General features: G+C 32.6%; 2 protein-coding genes across 3 annotated transcripts; both read left to right on the plus strand.

Moving 5' to 3' along the window:
- Nucleotides 1-2925: 2925 nt before the first annotated feature.
- Nucleotides 2926-8821, plus strand: LOC122581268 (transcription factor bHLH155-like). 2 transcript variants are annotated; one of them, XM_043753458.1, is made up of 10 exons: nt 2926-3536; nt 4411-4572; nt 5035-5104; nt 5201-5242; nt 5833-5892; nt 6220-6927; nt 7001-7102; nt 7794-7934; nt 8022-8147; nt 8531-8821. In XM_043753458.1, exons 1-10 carry the CDS (start codon nt 3439-3441, stop codon nt 8609-8611), a joined length of 1590 nt encoding a protein of 529 aa, XP_043609393.1. In that variant the 5' UTR covers nt 2926-3438; the 3' UTR covers nt 8612-8821. The 2 variants fall into 2 exon arrangements, with proteins under 2 accessions (XP_043609393.1, XP_043609394.1); XM_043753459.1 differs by having other exon boundaries at nt 3483-3536; nt 4458-4572.
- Nucleotides 8822-10383: 1562 nt separating this feature from the next.
- On the plus strand, nt 10384-15813 carry LOC122581770. The gene is made up of 8 exons (XM_043754046.1): nt 10384-10507; nt 11880-12173; nt 12262-12461; nt 12538-12888; nt 13146-13346; nt 13450-13520; nt 14137-14276; nt 15272-15813. The coding sequence occupies exons 1-8, from the start codon at nt 10462-10464 to the stop codon at nt 15607-15609; spliced, it is 1641 nt and encodes a 546-aa protein (XP_043609981.1). The 5' UTR covers nt 10384-10461; the 3' UTR covers nt 15610-15813.
- Nucleotides 15814-20465: the final 4652 nt, after the last annotated feature.

Consider the following 20465-nt stretch of genomic DNA (forward strand, 5'->3'; position numbering starts at 1 on the left):
AGTTGTGTTAAATTAACATATCAAAAAGACAGGTTAAAGTCCAATTTATCCCATCGAGTTTGTCAAACTATATCGATATTAATAGTCGTTGACTCTCGTTCAAAATCCCTTCCAATATTGACGAGCAAGACTTTAATGTCACCACTCTCGTCCATCTCGTCCAAATGAAGGTCGTTCACAAATAAGAAGGCGTTGGACGAGAAGTGTGGGTCCGGAAGAGACAGATTGTGAGAGAGAGGTGGAGTTTTTTAATGTTTTTTGATGAGGAAAAGATGAGAAAGAGATTTAGGAAGGGACCTTAGTGTGTGGGATAGTTCTTGAAGAAAGAAAAACTAACATGATAGTGAGGAAAAGATTTAAAAATAGGCCTTATTTAGAGAGACCTAAGTCTACAAACCTTTCAAAATAGATTGCTTATCGCCTTTAAAAAGGTGATTGCTTATTAAAGTTACGAGATTCAACGTCTAAATACTTCTTAAAATTTGGGGTCGAAAATTACAAAGTTAGTGGGATAAGGTGAAAATTGAAAATAGCAGAAATGCATTCAAAATTTCATTTCCTTCGAAATTAAATTACGTCATGCAAGATTAAGAAGATCGGTTGATTAGACGTGGCCAAAATCTAATGGAAATCTCAACAATTTTTTTGACCAAAGTAATTAACAATCGTGATTAATTGAAAAGCAGGACATCATTGTACTTTATGGATTACAATTATATTTCGGCCACAATCTTTTCATGTATAAGCATAATAAAAATAACCCATCATCATTAGCATCACTAACCACGCCGTCCAATCCATAAGTATTTTGGTAAATTTATAAATAATTGACCATTATTTTCTGGAATATATTTTCATTCAACAAAACCTAGTTTATTGTTTCTTATGTTGTCATCCTTTTCATCGACTTATTTGAATATATGAAACACAATATGATAAAAAAGATGGAAACAAATAATAAGGTGTTTAAACTATTTTAAACTGATCATATCTTTTGTATATCTTCTTGTATTAAACTAATTAGGGAGCTCAGTTGGACTAATCAAAGAAGATTAGCAAATCAAACTTAATAATTATGTACTTTGATAATCACGAGGTATTTCTAAAGAAAAACAAATGGGAAATGCTAGATTAGGGCTGTATTTTTAATGTGCATAAAAAAACTTGTACCTTCCAAAAGCCTGCATCCTGATTTTCATGTTAATGTACAAACGATTTATGCACCTTAAACACAGCCTAAGGGCTGTATTTAACAAACCCCAAAACAAATTACTAAGAAAAAAAGTAGTTAACTTAAATTTATTCTTAATAAAAGATTACTATTAAAGACAAACAAATGAGTTATCGGTCAGTTTTAAGGCAATTAAAGAGTAAACTTATTTTTTTGACAAACAAAAAAAAATCAATTAAAGAGTGAAATTAATTTTACAACAAACAAAAAAGTTGGGAGTATTCATTATATGATCAGTTCATGGTAAAATAATACCCAAAGTAACTCATAAAGCTTCTCATAATTACCAAAATAAATCTTACATTCTTACCCATGGGACATATTGTAACTTGGATTTGAAAATATACGGAGTTTAAATTTAATGGAGGGAGGATAGAACAAATATTAATTTTAGGTCATATCAACTCAATTTAAACGATGACATATAATAATGATTAAATGTTAGCAAAATAGGAACACTAAACCATTTTTCTAATCCCATAACCATTTGAGACGTTGACATTTGAGCATGTTTTAGACAAGGTTTAGTAATTCTAAGAAAGTTCCGGCAAGTATCATTTTGTTTTCCATTTTTATGCAAACAACTTTCATATTTGGTAATGTTTGGTTTCTTTCCATAATTAAAGAGATGATCCAAGCATTAATGTTTCAAATAGTTTTATGGTCCTCTTCTAGCACTAATTTTGGGATTATGAAGACTTGAGATCCTGATTTGTTGGTTTGTAAGATAGAACATTTCTTTCTGGAATGTATAAGAGTTATGAATTTCGTTTGTACTTTAATTGAATTCTTTGGGTATGTTGAAGAATGAGACAATGTACAACTACAATGATTACATTACACTGTCTAGATCAAAACAAATCAACACGATCATTGATACTTCTCGGGGCTTGAACTGCGATAATTATAAACAAATCAAAAACCTCATACCAACTACGAATCTTTGTTTTGAATCTAAATTAATATTGTCACTCCATCTAAGTTAAGATACTGACAAGAGGTCGAATCAATTTCTTAACTTGAGTACGTACTAAAGTTTTTAATTTTACTTGTAAAAAGTATACTTTAATTATTAGAGTACATAAAGTTTTATATATAACCCCTAGGCAAAAGCATCATACAAATGAAATTACTAGACACATATATTGTAAATGAAGTGTGGCAATTGAAGTGTTTTGTTGGTGTCCTAACTTTTAACTATAAAAATCATTGGTGAATAGTATTTTATGTGAAAATATGAGCAAGAAAGATGGTAGGGAAATAGGAAACATTTTTAATCTTTAAGATCATATTGTTTGCCATAAGAATGAAGACCATCTATAAAAAGCTACTCATAACTTCACAAAAATGATAACTAAAGAGAAGCCAACAAATTGTACAAACTAAAACACTTTACTTTCTAGCATGCCATCCATCCATATTACGAGTATTCTTTAAGAAAAAAAAAAAAGAATTTGAGGAAAATTGGGTCAATTTGCAAATATGTTTCCAAAACTTATGCCATTTTGCAAAACTTTAAAACTTTGGGGTGGATTTTTGAACTTTTTCAGAAAAACAACACTACTTGATTTCTGTTTATAACTATTTGAAACACACCCACATAAACATCTCTTTATTTCATAAAAAGTTCAAATCTTTACTAAAATCGAAGTAAAATTTATGCTGGGTATTGAAAAAAGTTTTGATTTTTATATACATTTCATCAATGTCTTTTGATATTAGTTAAATTCTTGAAAATTCTTGATCACAAGATCCACACAAAAAAAGGGCTTTTTATAATATACTTTTTTAGCTTCTTACCAGTACAAATTTCTTGAATTTTGATGGGTATTTTCTTAAATTGTGTATTTCTTGATATTTTCAATAGATTATATAGTTGAATTTTGTGAAATTTGATTTTTTAAAAAAAAGTTTGTGTTAGGATCAGGGTTATAAGAATTGGGGGAAAGATAATGGGAATAGATAGTTTGTTAAATCTTACAGTAGACCCACCGATAAAACGGCGAGCAGGGTTAAGGAGAAAACAAGCTGGGAGAGGTTCTTACAGGGGCAGTTAGCTAGTTAGGGTTTGAAAAAAGTATAAAAGATCACATTTTTAGGTTTAGTTTTTGTTTTGAGAGGTTTTCGTGTGTTCGGGGATCATAATTGATTAGTTTTCGGGTGAAGTTATAGTGAAAAAGTGTTTTTAAAAATTTTATTTAGAGAAGATGGGGAGTAAAGCATTGCATCAAGCACTCAAGACAATTTGTCTTAACACTGATTGGAATTATGCTGTTTTTTGGAAACTAGATGCTCTTGCTCGAATGTAAGATCATTTTGAAGAACTTTTTCTTTATACATGTTTGTTTTTGCATATATCATAACCAGCTGATTGCTTAACTTTCATATACCACGGAATTGTTTTGGGATCTGTAGTATTTAGCTTTTTGAAAGCACATATACAAGAGGGATTTTATATACAAGTGTTTAGTATATTTGGTTTAGGATTTGTAGTTTTCGGTTGATGAATATAAATATATCTAAATCAGGCTGTTAGTAGTAGTTGATGTGCACTAGAGTTGTATATAATGATTAAACTTTGTACTGTTGAGATAAGCTTCTTGATATCCTATGATCTTACATATTGAATGTTTCGTGTTTTATTAAATTTGTAGAGGCGGCAATTTAATCCATTTACTTATGAATGGTTTGATGTGGTAATTCCTCACAATCCGTTGGTGTGGGTTCAAGTCATGACAGGACACTAGTGATGCAATTTATCAGTTTATTAGTATGTAATAGTAGTTTGACCGTATCAAAAATAGAGTAATTAGTGGATTGGTCTTTAGGATCTTTTTTGTTTCGGTAATTGTGGGCTTTTCCTGTGCCTCAAAGTGCGTTTGAGTAAGGAGTTGTAAGAAAACTGATTATTAAGATACATGTGAAATTATCTAACTGTTATCAGTTATAATCAACTGGTTCTTATTATGAAGTCACACCTATCAATTAGAAGAACAAACATCCAAAGTCCGAACACCCCCTTAAGTTCAAATGTTTTTTGGAGCATCATACTCTTCGGGCCTTGAAATTGAATAGTCCTTGCATAAATCATTGATTTTATATCAGTATTAATTTGTGTTTTGAAGATAATGATATACCTTAGGTTGTTTACTGTTGCCCGTGATATGAACTTCTTGTAGGATGTTGATTTGCGAAGATGCTTATTGTGACAAAAATGATCCTTCAGGAAGCAAACGATTTGGGAAAATGACTGATAGTTTATCGGATGAACAGTTTGGACAAGACCTTCTGGGCCTAGCAGTTGCAAAGATGTCTTATCATCAATATTCTCTTGGAGAAGGGTATGTTCTACGTTAATTTGTCATATTTTCACATAAAAAATAATGTTGCAAAAGAGCTGGTTAGTCAGGACGTCGGATTATGTAAGGGGTTAAAATATGTAAAAAAAAATTATACAGTGACAAAGCCCAATTGGGGTACTCGGGTTGAGATGACCAGAAATCTCATTTTGTTAAAAAGATCACATTTTCTTAATAAAAAGGTAGTATTAATTATATTGTACAAATTAGTCTAATTTCTTAAAAGGATTCATGAGTTAGTACGCTAATATTTACATTAGGTGATTTTTGGTCTTCTTGACTGCTTTGAGTCATTGCTTTTTACTTATCTTTGTATTTGACCTATTGGAGATAAAACAGAACCGAGACGACCCATTCAGAGGAGCAATGGCTTGAGTTATCCACCTACACTTAAAAATACTGTTTTTGTTCTCGATAATATCTGAAGTTACCTTTGTTTGGCAGAATCATTGGTCAAGTTGCTGTTGCGGGTAAACACATGTGGATATCTGAGGACCAGCTTCCCTGCTTTGAGGTAAGGGATAGTTTTAGTACAAACAAATTTGTATCATATTAAATTTTATATTAGTGGTCAATGTGTCGTATGTCACAATTTATATTATTGTTTTAGGATCATGATGGATGGAAAACTCAGTTTGCAGCTGGGATAAGGGTATGTTGTCTTTCTTCTTCCCAAAACCAATTGTGTGATTACCGTCGTATGAATAGAATCGTCCAACTACAAACGTTTAATGCATTATTACTAGGCCTAAAAAGAAGTCTACATGTGGATGATTTTGTTTGACTGGTTTATATGCAAAGTGTCTGTTAAACCAGACAACCAATAAGCTGCATCTGAAAGTTCTAGAGTTCACTTTGGGTAGTTTGACTAGTTTGGGCTGTAGTTTGAAATGCTGGGCAAGAAAAAGGGGAGGTCAAACTAGTAGGAAAAGACGGGGAAATAAATTTGTGGACTAGCAATTTTTAGCCTCTTTCAGAACTAGGTTACAGGAACTAATCATCAGAAAACATGTTAACATATAATTGTTCGTTGGCATTATAAATACAGTATTTTGTTAGGATATATTTGGTTTGGCTTGAAATGACCTGGTTAACCCTTCGATAACAGTAATAAATGTTTTGGTTTCTATTCTTTCCATTTAGTTAAACCATCCAAATATATTTGATTCCATCTCAGCAGTACACTTTTATCCTCTAATAGGTTTGCGACTCATGAAATTAATGGACATTTGTGTTATGCAGACAGTTGCTGTTGTGGATGTTGTTCCTCATGGAGTCATACAACTTGGTTCAATAAGTAATGTAAGATAATTTTATCTTTTTGTATTCATCAAGAACATCTGTTTACAACGCCGATACTATTACAACAATAATAAAATTTATATTAAAACGATTTAGGTGGTATGCATTAAATTTACATTTTAGGTAACATTTGTCCTGTTTAAGTTCACTACTAAATACTTTAATCTGACCCATTTTAGATTAAACATAATCAGCGTTGACCCATTCATAAGAAAATGGGTCAAAATTGACACCTCTACTATTTTTTTTATGCATTTGATGATACTTCAAATCAGTGCATTATAAATTTGTTGCATGAAATAATTTGTATATATCTTAAATGAACAGATTGGCGAGGATTTGAAGATGGTGAATCACATCCGCGAGATATTTCTTGAGCTACAAAATTCTTTGATAGGATGTGCACCCAGCAATACTAGTTCATATAATGATACCATTACTTCCACAAATTATGAAATTAACAATTCATACACATTATCAGATCTTGATCCAACAGCAAATCTAGGTATTCCCGTCTCGTCAAACGTTCAAATGCTAGGTGAAAATATAGAATCACAAAGTGAAATGGACACTATAAACAAATTTCCTGCCGGGTATGAGCTGTTTGAAGCACTAGGGCCCGCTTTTTATCAGCAAAACAATATTCACAGTTGGCAAAAAGCAGATGAGATGCCGGGAACAAGCAGTAGCAATCTTTTGTTACCAAACTCAGGCTCGGAACATCTTCTAGAAGCAGTTGTAGCTAATGTTTGTCAAAGTGATAGTGAGTATAGTAACTCTGTGAAGTGGGTTGAGACTCATTTTAATGATATGCAAACTAGTAATTCAGGTTGTTACTCGTTCGAAAGTTCATTAGGGTTCTCGTCAGCAAGTCAAAGTAGATGTAGTGAGCCGTTAGAGAGGTCGAAAGAACCGGTTAATGTCACCAAGAAACGAGCTAAACCTGGGGAAAGTAGTAGGCCTAGGCCACGGGATCGACAACTTATTCAAGATCGTATTAAGGAACTTCGTGAGCTTGTTCCTAATGGATCGAAGGTAGTATGCATATATTATTTTCTCGTTCTCAAATATGTAGATTTTAAGAGTACTGAAATGGGTAGTGATACAGTGCAGCATTGACTCGCTTCTTGAAAGGACAATCAAACACATGCTATTCATGCAATCTGTTACTAAGCATGCCGACAAAATTGATAAATATGCTGAATCGAAGGTACGGATTTGCTATATCAGTTTTGTGATGATCATTTGTAGAAGTGGTAGAATGGATGGGTTGGATAATGTATAAAAACGTGTACCTTTTCACTTTGGGTCAGATTGACACTCTTTCTCTTTGAAGAATATATAATTGTTTTTAAAAATAATACGAGTAGTTTGTTAAATTTGACCACAAGAATTGTATGATTACAATAGCAGAAGTTGTATCTTGTATGCCTATAAATATACTTTGAGCGGCTTTTGACCCCTTTGACCCTTAACCCTTGCAGGTATTTTATGTCTTGCACATTTGACATGTTAGATATAAAAACCAAAATTGGCTCATTAGTAAGTAAATGGTTGATGTTTACTCGAATATTTTGTGACTATTAAAATAAATGAAGTGTATTACTATTTATAAGATGTATTAGGCTTATGGAATGTATGATCTAAATATTTAAAATAGGGGGAAATGACATGCCTACGGCACATCTAGCTTCGCTTATTTTTTATTATTATATCGAAGACTGGAAAGATTGGTAGTGCTTTGTATACTTTTCACACAGACCATAAAGAAGAGTCAACACACTGATGTCAATAGTAATAATAATCAAGCATTATTAGGCTTGTGTCATGCTTGTGTTTGCTATCCTTTTTTATATACCGATTCATGTGGTTCAAATTTTGACTAAATTAGCACATTGCAGTTGCTTGGCAAGGACACTGGTGTACGAGGAAGCTCAAGTCACGAGCAAGGTTCGAGTTGGGCAATGGAGGTTGGGAATAACATGAAAGTTTGTCCTGTAACTGTAGAAAATATTGGTACAAATGGCCAAATGCTGGTAGAGGTATGGTGGCGATTGATGGTGCTATATTAAAATATTGATTTTTTCACTACTACAAAGAAATCTGAAATTTCCATTGTATTGATGCAGATGATGTGTGAGGAAGGCATCCATTTTCTCGAGATAGCAGATGCCATACGGAGCTTGGGTCTCACCATTTTAAAAGGTGTCACAGAACCTGACGGTGATAAGACGTGGATGTGTTTTGTTGTCGAGGTATAATTTAATAATGCATATTATATAGTTAGAGGCGGGGAGATGGGCGGTTGGGTAATACATTAAGTGAAGCTTACAGCAAACCTATCGTTTTTAGTTGGGTCGGGTCGAGTTGAGTTGGTCGAAGGTACCTTTTTATCTGATAGTAATCTAAGTAAATGAATAAAACGATTATGGAGGTTTTCACTAAAGTTACACTTCAGGCTTAACTTGTATGACTCAGTCCCTTTTATCCAATTCTTTTACTTGACACGTTCGACTCTTAAAGTTATTCGAAATCCATATGGAAATGGGTCGAAATTGCCACCTTCGTTTTAAATCTTGCCCAGCGATTGCTTTAATGTTTCTGTCTGGGGTTGTAAGCTATTTGATGATGTTTGCAGGGACAAAATAACAGAAACGTGCATCGGATGGATATACTTTGGTTACTTGTTCAGATATTGCAATCAAAGGCAAAGACTTAACTTTGATTCAAACTGTAATATTTTTCTTGTTTTTTGTTAATAAATTTTGGAAGGACATTGTTGCCTTTTTGTGCTTACTTGTGCCATCCTTTTTGTGCTATGTAGAGTGTCTTGTATAGTCATATCATTGTAGTGCTTTATTTTGCAATTTTGATATTGGAGTTAAGATCTTGACTTGATTCATATATTATAAATTGTATTATTTATCTCTATCTTGATTTATATTATAGACATGTATGTATGTATATTTTTATTTTTGAATAGCCCTATACATGTATTTCTAACATAGAATACAACATTAAGTGTTTGTTGTAAGATCTGTTACTTTAATCGTTAAGCAAAAATGTACTAAGTAACTTTTTCTATTTTTAAAAATAATATTTTTAGTATTCTAAAGTTCAAGATTTAACTTTTTTGATACATAAAATAAATAACTGTCACACTCAGATTATTAAAGACAAGTTTTAAATGAGTTGTTTTCATGTTTGAAAGCTGAGAATTTTGTATGCAATAAACATGTTAAGATTCAGTCCCTCAAGAAAATAGTATGACCATATTGGCTATGCAATTATTATTATTTTCATATGAAGTTTGGTCTAAATATGTAATGTTATATTCGAATTCGAGAAGTGGTTGCTAAGAAAAGCTTAATAAGTTGCAACGCAATTAATAAAATTTCTTTCTAAAAATAGATTAAAAAGGAAAGAGAAAATGTCGTTTGCTGGTCATGAGATTCAATTCATATTGTTATTTTTAATCAATCAATATTGATATGCGATTCTTGGTCACACTATAAGCTTAACTTGAAAACTAAAACCAAGGTTAAATCATAATATGGTTTACTTAAAGCTTGTGTGATTATCCAAACCAAATATTGAAAAAAGGTTAAAATTAAAATGGACTTAGACCCATAACACTAAGTGGTATAAGTTTAACGGGTCTCAGCCGATTTTAACACGGGCCAATAGCTAATCTCGCTCTTTTAGGGGTAAGCGTTATGAATGATAATTACCTTTAGGAGAAAAAACTATGTAACAAACTACTCATTCTTCTTTTAAGCAATTTAGAATTTAAAATGATCATATTATCACTCCTCTTTATTTGCTAATTTAAACATCTTTATCTGATATATATGTATATACTTATAATTCCTTTAATGAAATAACTTACTACATAGATACTCCAATCTTATATAACCATACTAACTCTTTTTACATAAATTAAATTTACATTCATCACCACACCGCCACCACCACCAACGCCGCCGCCACCACCACCATCAACGTCGCCATAACCACCACCGCTATCACCATCATCACTGTATCGTGCATGCATACGTCTAGTTCAAAATTGACTTGAATTGGGTCAAATCAAACTCCAACTCGAATCTACCTATATATTAACTGGACTTATCTCGATTACAATCAAAGGGAGAATTGCAATCTACAATCAATTTTTAAACATGTTTTTGTAAACACAAATTCTCCAAACTACCCTAAGATGACCCAATCTCAATTTTGTAAGCCCTTTAATTAATGACCCAATTTAGCCCACCATAATCACTAAAATACCAATAACAAAACAATATGGGTAGTAATCTTTAATTCATGAATGAATTTAATCCACCTTATAAGAAATAAAAAGTAGCCCACTTCTGATGACCCAACCCATTTCCCAAAAAATAACCCAATTGACCAACCAAGTTAGTTAGTCGCTTTGTTTAATATATTTAGAAAAAAAAAAGCAAAAAACCCACCTCTTTAGAAACTAATAGAACCTCTTCCTTTCTTCCTTCCCCTGTTCATGCTTTCTATTTTTAACACATCAAAGTAATGATTTATTAATCAAAAATGGCTGCTACTAATATATACATGAAACGCCTGTTACATAACATTGGTATGTATGTATCTATTGATTCATTTTATATTTCATCCTTTTATGTATCATCATTTTATACAAAATATTAATATCTTTTATTATGAACCCCTATGTGATTAGTTTATAAGTTTTTGATGATTTTTGTTGCATATTGATTATGTTTATTTAGTTAGTTATTTTGGGCCCATTTTATAGAAGTTTGATATATAGGAGAATGGTTTTCAAGATTTTCTTGAAAAAAGGTTTTTTAGTGTGAATTGTTAAAAAGGTTAGATTTTTCTGCAACCCTTATTGGCCCGTGGTAAAACCGCCTTAGACCCGTTACACTGAGAGGTAAATTAAGTACACCAACTGATTTTCTTTCTTCATAAAGTAGGTTCCATTTTGGTTATGTTGTGGATTGATTTCGGATACTTTGAAATGCTTCAGCCTCTGTAACCAACTAGGATACGTTATGGAGGCGAGTACAAATTTGTTATTTTCCGTTTCATGTACTGTAAATATTGATGTGCCTTAGACGCTAACAAGTTTCTGTCTCAGTTTTAGGGAGACATTTATAAAAGCTTTTATAGTTTTTGAGGATAGAAGTACAATTTAGGTTCCTCTTTGGCCATATGGTGTTTTAGAACCTGATTTCTGATTCCCTACGTCTTCGGATTCAACTAGGCTACATGCTGGAGGGAATCGTCTCACTCTTGGGGAGAAGCATGCCTCTCATGTGATGGATCTGGGCCGTATGGTGTAGGCCAGTTGGCTTTCTAAATTACAATAGATGCAAACATGTTTTAGGAAGAACATGTGTCTGTATCACTTAAAAGTGAAAATATAGGGTATCACTTTCAAAGTTCAAGAAACATTATTCTGGGGCAGGGATTTTAGATTTCAATTTTTAAAGTATTTCAAGTATTATCGTTAACTAAGCTATAGGCTTTCTCAAAGCGAAGATTTTGTCATTTTTTTCATCAAGGATGGTGAATATTAGTGCATAGAAGTTGAACTAGGAACCTTCCCTTGGGTGTGTGGAGCAATTTTAGAATTTGGACAAGACTTAGATCTATTTTAGCCAGCAAAGCACCATCAAACTCACTATAAACTCTTTTTGTAGAAAAAGCAAGCGACTTAAGGCGCAGTCTCTCCTCTAGAAGTTAACATCATATCACTTCTTGAATAACGAACATTAAAGTTTGTGGGTGATACTAGAGGTTACTACAATGCTTTGCGTTTATTACTTTAGATATAAGTGTTTAGTTGATCAAAACATGTAGCAACTTGTATCACAAACAGAGAGAATCTTATCTGCATTAATATTTTGCCCTGTATTGCATAATCTTAGTTTTTTGGACTAGTTTGTATGTCGTATTTATTTATTTCCTTCTATTTTTTGTGGTAGATTTGAGTTTCAAGCTGATAAGACGAAGAGAATCATATCAATGGTCTGTATATGATACTCTCAACCGCTATCAATCACAATGGTCAAAGGTAGAAAAATCTGACAAGGACACAAAGGATGCATCTGTATCACCTAAAACATCTCAACAAGGAAACCAAACAGATTCGAAATCCGGGATCAAATACAATTCTGACGATGATGATGCAATTAATAATAAGTGGAAGTTAGAACTTGATTGGCTTAGCAAAGCACTTGATCCTGCTGTGCAATTGTGGAGGTGGCCTTTTCCCACAGGTTTGTTTACATTTTATGTGTGATTGTGTTTTTCGGAGCTTGATATGTACATAACCCGTCGTATATCCATTATATATCTATCTCACAGTAGATGCACATGGAAACAAAATCCCACCTAGTAGTCGAACGCTTGCGGAGATCCTTTCAAGCATCCAACGGAGTAAACTTGGAGTCAAAGATTGGAGCTTGAGTGATCTTACCATAGGTTTATACCTTATTTACCTTAAGCAAGCATCTGCAAATCCATTTGAGGATGTTAATGGAGTAAAAATTTCATCTGACGCCGTGGTAATTACTGAAAACATTGCAATTAACAAAACTAGCTACCTTCATATCGTTCTTACTTGATCTTTCTTTTCTGCAGATCCAGGATCTTATATATCACGTGGAACTAGCAAAAGGAGCATATAGGGATAGTGCTGCTGGTCTAGCAAAAAACAGCATGCTTCGAGAGAGCAATATTATGAAATTTGTGAAAAATTCTAGCATGCTGCGACCAGGCTACTACATTGGAATTGATACACGCAATAAACTTGTGATTTTTGGAATTCGTGGAACACATACAGTCTCTGACCTTATCACTGACATAGTTTCTTCCAGTGACGTGGAAGTCAATTATGAAGGCTATTCAACTCATTTTGGTACTGCCGAGGCTGCACGTTGGTTTCTCACTCATGAGATAGGAACCATTAAAAAGTATCTTGAGAAGCATGAGGTGGCGAGAATCTTCCTTTCATGATAATTAATCAGTCCTGTTTTTGCCAAAGACAGACATTACCGTTTACTTATGAAAAACTAATTTATATTTTTCTAGAAAGTGTTTCGGGTAAGTGGACAACCTAGCTTAGCTTAAAGCGTACCAAAAAATTTCCTGTGTAGACCAGTTACTTGACAGAACCATATTGTGACTTCTAATTTTTTGCTTTATTTACTTCATGTGTTCTTTATGGTGTAATACTAATTTGTCTACAGGGGTTTAGGTTAAGGCTGGTGGGCCATTCACTTGGAGGTGCAATTGCTTCAATGTTAGCTATAATGCTTCGTAGAAAATCAAGTGAAGAGTTGGGTTTTAACCCTGAAATTGTTACGGCAGTTGGATATGGCACACCGCCTTGTGTTTCCAAAGAGCTTGCAGAATGCTGCTCAGATTATGTCACAACAGTTTGTATGCAGGTTTGGTATATACTTTGAGCATCCATATTATCGAACTTGCTAAAGTATCTATTGCTGTTATTGGTACATCCTAGTTTTAGATATGTGGTTTTCCCACTTACAGGATGATATAATCCCGAGGCTGAGTGTAGCTACACTGATGAGATTGAGGAATGAAATTCTTCAGACTGATTGGTAAGTAACATTTATCACTACAGACTTTACCAGTAAAACTTTACTAGCATGGCAAATGACACATATCATTGAGCCTGCTTTAAGGCGGCCGCTTTTGGTCAAATAGCACAATTCCAAATTTCTGTTTGTTGTTTGAGTTTACCCGAGTTGAGACTTTTAAACGGCTAATTGTATAAATAACCACTTTTGGGTCAAATTTTATTTCTGTAACCAACTTTGTTACCATCCATATGAAGGCCCAAACTATCAGAATATATCATTTATGCTGTCTTGTAAGTTAATCCTGTTGTCATATACCACTTTAGTAAAAAGTCCATATTGTCAAAATTTACAACACACCACATGCCGTCTCATTGTTTCGACTGGGTAATTGAAATACCCTAAATGAAAGTTCAAGCCTTCCAATCAAAATCTTTGAAAGTTTCAGCCTTTTTGGTGAATTATAAGTCGGTTGTCCGAAACAGAAATTTGACCCAAGTTGGTTACCTTTTATGTAATTTACCCAAAAAGATGAGTAAGGTAACCTATCAATTCAAGTATGAGTTTTTGTGGATAATATGACGGGGATTACAAGATTATGATGATATTTTTGTTAAATTTCGCCTTTCATTTGCAGGAAAACCATCTTTGAGAAGGAGGACTGGAGAAGTGTTGTGGATTTAGTTACAAACGCAAAACAGGTCGTGTCTTCTGTACAAGATGCAGCTAGGAAGCTAGTTGATTATACCAAGTTCGGAAACGAGGCAAAATTAATTGGTAAGCTGACTAAGCTCTGCTTTTCAAGAAGTAGATTCTTATGTTTAGTTATTAAAAGTTGAAATGAATTGGTTACTTGAGTAACTATAACCAAAAATCTTTTGAACCTGAGGATGTCCTTGATATAAAATGCTAATTTTGAATTTTTTTGAACCAAAAATATTTGACTTAGGTAGTTGCAATTTTGTGAAAAACTTGAGTTTTTTGGTATATGTTTAAGATGATTTTTGGTTATTTATGCTTTTTCTCTAAAACAACCTCATCTATTTGCCGTTTGGCTAAAAAAGGAAAAAGGTCAAATGGTCCAAATGTCACCTGAAGTGTATTTTCTATCCTTAAAAACCTCCTTAATCACTTTACTCGTGTTGTATGTTGAACTAATCTAAGCTATACATGTAAGTTCCCCGCAAGAATTATTGGATTCATCATTAGATGGGAAGTAGACTACTCACAAAATTCTTAATTCATTTATATCATAATTGAATAAACAAATAGCAAGAAAAACCAGTCCCTTTGATGTAAACAGTTATATCCATACCCTTGTGCAAGGAGACCGAATGAAAGTAACGAGAGCTGAATCAGTAAAGCTTTGTTTGGTCCTCTCTGAATAGTGAATACTTGAATAAGAACAGGTCTTTTGAGTAATCTATTATTTGAAAGCATGAACTCTCTTTTTCTGTTTTACTTACTTGGACTGGATGGAGATTAACTTTTGCCATACCAATTTTCTATTACTAGTATATGTATATTTGACCAAAATATGTTTCAGGCCAACTGATATTGACATGTACCAAAATAATTACCGTCTTGATTAGCTACAGAACCAACCAATTTCTACATTTACGTACTCTTACGAAATTGAGTTTTCTTTCAAACCTTTATTTCTTTCATCTCTTGGAGTGTTTTATTGATTGAGTTATTATCGATTTACCTTCCATTACCTCACATTTAACCAAAAGGTTTGACTTCAGTACTGTTTTAATCTAATATAACAGATGTTCCCAGTAGCAAAGATTCAGTGGCAGTACGAAGTGGCATCCCTTCGACCTCCAAGCTGGATGTAGCAAAAGCTGAAGACATTAAAGAGAAAATACACGATTTAGCATATCCTAAGGAGGAATTATTTATTCCGGGTACTGTTTATTATCTGAAGAGAAAGGAAGAAAAACACAACGGCAACAAAGTGAACAAGTTCACTCTTTGGAAGAGACATACGGGTGAACATTTTCAGAGAATACTACTGTCAAACAACTTGATTGCGGACCATAAGTGTGACAGCCATTACTACGCTCTAAGGGATGTCCTCAAAGGTATTCCCGCGCCTCAAAAATGATGTCCTCCAAACTTCATTATCCGTTTTTCATTTTAAAAGTCCTGGTTAGTCGGACCCGCGAAATGAAAAATACTAAATGTATAAAACACCCATTTGTTTTCACTATATGCAATTTTGACAAGTTTCTTGTAATTTCATAATGTACGAGTAACATTAGTAATCATCTTTGATTCTTTTAGAAATATTTAGTCATAATAAGACAAAGGATGGCTGTCTAGTTGGGCTTTACATCTGTGTGCTAATTTAATAAGCCGCTGATTTCAATCCAAAACAACTATAATACCCGACCCATTAGTATCCAGACCAACCCGACCATGTATGTAACAATGTAATGTTCAAGCTAGCTTACCACGATATCATCCTGTCTAACATCTGGCAACCCCTTTTTGTACTCTCTGTACTTCCACCACAAAACTATTAGACTAATGTATGAGACAGGTAAGTTAAAGTTGGTTTTATAAAGAAATAATCGCCAAAAATATTCTAAAGGAAGACAGCAATGTTCTACCTTTTTAGTGCAAATGAAAAGTTGTGTTTTCTTAACATAAACAATTAAATGCTCCTATCCCAGTACTCATAACATGTCAACCAGTACATATATCCATCTTCCTTTGTAAGTATATACACCAGGAGAAAACATTTTCACACTTTACAATTGTTTTATGTTGTCCTATCTTTGTTTATAATTCTATGCCAACTCCCTTTTGCACACAGTGCTCCATCTATGCGACACAAATGACAACATTGTTTATGACAATTTAAAAGCCTCTTCAATTTGGTTACTAACTTACTATGTACTATGAGTTGGCTGGTACACATGTATTATCATCAAGAGTACCCAATTCCGCCATAAGCGGGTATGCAGTGCGGCATTATCAGTACATTTTATGTGCATATTAAATACTTGCAAATGAAAACGAGTGAAGTAGACTGAATTTTAATTTTTTTGAGGAAGAAAGAGGATATTGTGAATAGGCCTGTAAACGAATCAAAGGAACATGAACTAGACATAAATTATTCATTTTTTTTTTAATTAAATTTAATAAACAGTTTGTGAAAAAATAAACTAACATAAACTCTTATTTAAAAAATTTGCTTGTTCGTGAAGTGAACAAACATGAACTAACATTAATGAACATACTCATACATAATGCAAAGTGTATCTTGAAATAAGAACGATACTCGTATCTTTCATCTACCAATAATATAATATAAGTAACTGTAGAGAATGCAAAGTGGTAATTATATAGTTTTGCCAATTTACGCGTGAGACGAAAACGTCTAATTTGCAAGACAGTGCTTCCAAAATGCAAAGTGATAAAACCTGGTCAAACATTCCTTCACATGGAGATAATAAGATATCTTAAACATGTATATGTCATTGTCTTTAGCTTGGACCAAATATCATAAGGCATTTCCTATATATAGTCTTGCCAATTTGGATTACACCTGTGAATGATTAATTAAGAAGACTTTAAGTAGTTTCTGATTATTTTACCATCACTAGTTCCCAGTCATGGACCCTCACGCCGGTGGGCTTTTTCCTCTTTCTCCGTCGTCGTATTGTGTATCATGTAAGTGTGGTCGTGATTTTCAAAAGCATGTTTACATCATCTTATATTGACCAAAGCACAGTATAAACTATATATAAAGGTGACATTATAAGACAGTTGAACTAATGACTTATTAACCAATTAAATCGATCAATTTCATCAAATTGATTCTCGCTTATGTCATCATTTAGATTAATTATAAATTAAAAATCCTAATAATCATTATCCAAATATATTATTATATTAGTATTTATATTAATTTGTAGAAAAAGTCACATTAATTTATATTTTTTTGTTTTCCATCAATAATTTACACTTTTTAGCCTTTGATTAATTTATATTTATTTTTAGCCATCAACTTGAGAGAATTTTTTAATATTTACAATCATTTAATTAAGAGTTAATTACTGAAATGGTACCTCACGTTTGTGCCATATTACTGGTTTCATACCTTTCCTTTCGAAATTACGCTGATCATACCCAACGTATGCAAATCTCCACTCGGATCATACTGGAGGCTAACGCCGTCAGCTGGCCGTTAAAACCCCCCCACGTGACTTGCACGTGAGGGGTAAATATGTAATATCGCGTTTCCTAATTACTGAAATGGTACCTAACATTTGCACGATATTGCTGGTTTCATACCTATATGTTTCTTAATTACTTAAATGGTACTTAATGTTTAGTTATTAATTTTTTTATTTTTTTTTAATTTGTTTTATTTTTCTTTTATAAAAATTCTCCAAAACTTGTTATAATTTAATGAAAATAGTCAAAATGCACCTATAATCCACTAAAAAATAATACCAAATAGTTATTTCATAACAAAATATAAGTTTAAAGTTCACGAATAACCAAAATAGTAATAAATTAGTATCATAAAAATAATTTTTTAAAAAAGATAAAATTTTCTTTTTTAAAAATTTTGGAAATACCGCAACGGTAATACCAGAAATATCCAGGAATACCAGAAATATCAGCCGGTATTTACGGGTATTTAAAACATTGCTTTAAGCTTCGTGTCACAGTAAATACTGACTTGTATTTCTGGTATTACCATTGCGGTATTTCTGGAATTTTTTCAAAAAAAAAAATTTTCTCGCAAATTTTTTTAAAATTGTTTTATGATACTTTATTGCTATTTTTGGTTATTTGTGAACTTTAAAACTTATATTTTGTTATGAAATAGCTATTTGGTATTATTTTTGAGTGGATTATAAGTGTATTCTGACTATTTTCATTAAATTGTAACAAGTTTTGGAGAATTTTTATAAAAGAAAAATAAAACAAATTAAAAAAAAAAATAAAAAAAATAAATTAATAACTAAACATTAAGTACAATTTAAGTAATTAAGAAACATATAGGCATGAAACCAGCAATATCGTGCAAACGTTAGGTACCATTTCAGTAATTAGGAAACGCGATATTACATATTTACCCCTCACGTGCAAGTCACGTGGGAGAGGTTTTAACGGCCAGCTGACGGCGTTAGCCTCCAGTATGGCCCAAGTGGAGATTTGCATACGTTGGGTATGATCAGCGTAATTTCGAAAGGAAAGGTATGAAACCAGTAATATGGCGCAAACGTGAGGTACCATTTCAGTAATTAACTCTTTAATTAATTAAAAGAATTTCAACATATGAAATATTGTCTATAAAAAATTATTTCGAAATCTAATGACTTATTAACGATCATAGAACAAAACACGATTTACAAACAGATTGTTATTTGAATACTAAATCCAAATCATTATGAGCTTCATTCAAGATTTATTCTATCTCTCAATTAAAAAGGTACATAATATTCTCCTTTTTTATATATTAGTTTTGCATATTATTGTTTAAAGTTACAGTTGTCACTCAAATCAAGAGCCCTAATTGTTATTAAAGATTATAAAAATAATCTTAATTGTTATCTAATTATCATAGGCTAGATGATTAAAAATAAACTATACATGCTATGGGCCAGCATCATAATCAAATACATATACATAAATGTCAAGTATAAGATCACAAGTATATTTATATTTTAATTCCTAATTATCTTTCATAATAATATCACATTATGAGTACAACTGGTTTCAAAATATTATATAGGTTTTAGGTAAAATAAAACAAGTATTAAAGTAAAACAAATAAAACAATAGGTTTTTTCCACTAAAAATCACCATGTATCATGAAAGTCATTGTGCATCAATTGCTTCGTGAATCTTTGTGCATCAATTTAACTATGATCTAAGGGTCAAGATATTCTCCTATTTGTTTTACTTTAATATTTGAATTACAATACCCAACCCCATGTTATATAATAGAAAAATTATTATAACATGTGCCTTGTGGAATTGATGGTGTACCCACCGTCACCCATGATAAAGCCTCACCCTAGGTAGGCTAAAAAGATCACCCAGGGTATCACATAGCCTGGGGAAAAGAAGATAAACACAAAAAGATACGATCATATCACTTCTTAAATTAGAGGAAATCTCCATCAGCAATAAGAGATTCGTTCTGATCCTATTTCCTCCCTTCCAAGTCATATTTGCACTATAAAAGGAGGAGGAAAAAAAGAGAGAAGACATGATCTTTATCACGGAGGAAAACCCTAAATACCAAAAACCCTAAATGATCATCATCATGATCATCATAAGAAAAACCCTAATCATTATCATGAGGCCTACTACGGCCAATACCCTAAAACACATACAAGATCCACGGGCAAAACCCTAAGAGATCTAAAACACATCTAAACCGGCGTACAAAAGGTTCTCACACCTTACCAGTAGGGAATCGCCGTCCAACCCATCAAACACCTCCAAATCTTATAACCTAATCCGTTGTACAAACAGGAATGACCACGACAAACAATTTCATCAATACTTGTCTAGGATCTAATTGAATTAAACTTCGTACGAATTCAATGATCTTAGCGTTCAACGTTAATAAACTTCTTGCGTATGTTCATGATAAAACTCCCGTGAACCCACAAAAATCAAAGTGATGTTATTGTCATTTGATTAGAAAGAATAGATTATTACATAAACTACATACATTTATCCCTATTTTATGGTTAGGACTTTGAACAATTGCCTCCCGTTCAAACTACACCATTAATAGAAATGCATTTAGTGGATTCTTTGGGGCCATTTTAACTTATTATCAGTATTGAATTATTGTTAACTTGTTAAGTATACTAATTAAGAAAAATACTTATTAAGCATCTCTTAGAATAATAAACTTTTTTTGGTTTGTCACTTACCTGAAAATGAGCTTTTTTTTTCTTCTTTCTATATAGTGTATTAATA

This window comes from Erigeron canadensis, chromosome 9 (assembly GCF_010389155.1).
Source record: "Erigeron canadensis isolate Cc75 chromosome 9, C_canadensis_v1, whole genome shotgun sequence".
In the NCBI taxonomy this organism is placed as follows: domain Eukaryota; kingdom Viridiplantae; phylum Streptophyta; class Magnoliopsida; order Asterales; family Asteraceae; genus Erigeron; species Erigeron canadensis.

Bases quoted from the DNA above. Each gene is read 5' to 3' on its own strand.
- LOC122581268 (XM_043753458.1), top strand. From the start codon at position 3,439: ATGGGGAGTAAAGCATTGCATCAAGCACTCAAGACAATTTGTCTTAAC. The intron at 7,103-7,793 runs GTACGGATTTGC...AGCACATTGCAG, and splicing joins ATAAATATGCTGAATCGAAG to TTGCTTGGCAAGGACACTGG. The intron at 8,148-8,530 runs GTATAATTTAAT...TGATGTTTGCAG, and splicing joins GGATGTGTTTTGTTGTCGAG to GGACAAAATAACAGAAACGT.
- LOC122581770 (XM_043754046.1), top strand. From the start codon at position 10,462: ATGGCTGCTACTAATATATACATGAAACGCCTGTTACATAACATTG. The intron at 12,174-12,261 runs GTTTGTTTACAT...TCTATCTCACAG, and splicing joins GAGGTGGCCTTTTCCCACAG to TAGATGCACATGGAAACAAA. The intron at 12,462-12,537 runs GTAATTACTGAA...TCTTTTCTGCAG, and splicing joins AAATTTCATCTGACGCCGTG to ATCCAGGATCTTATATATCA.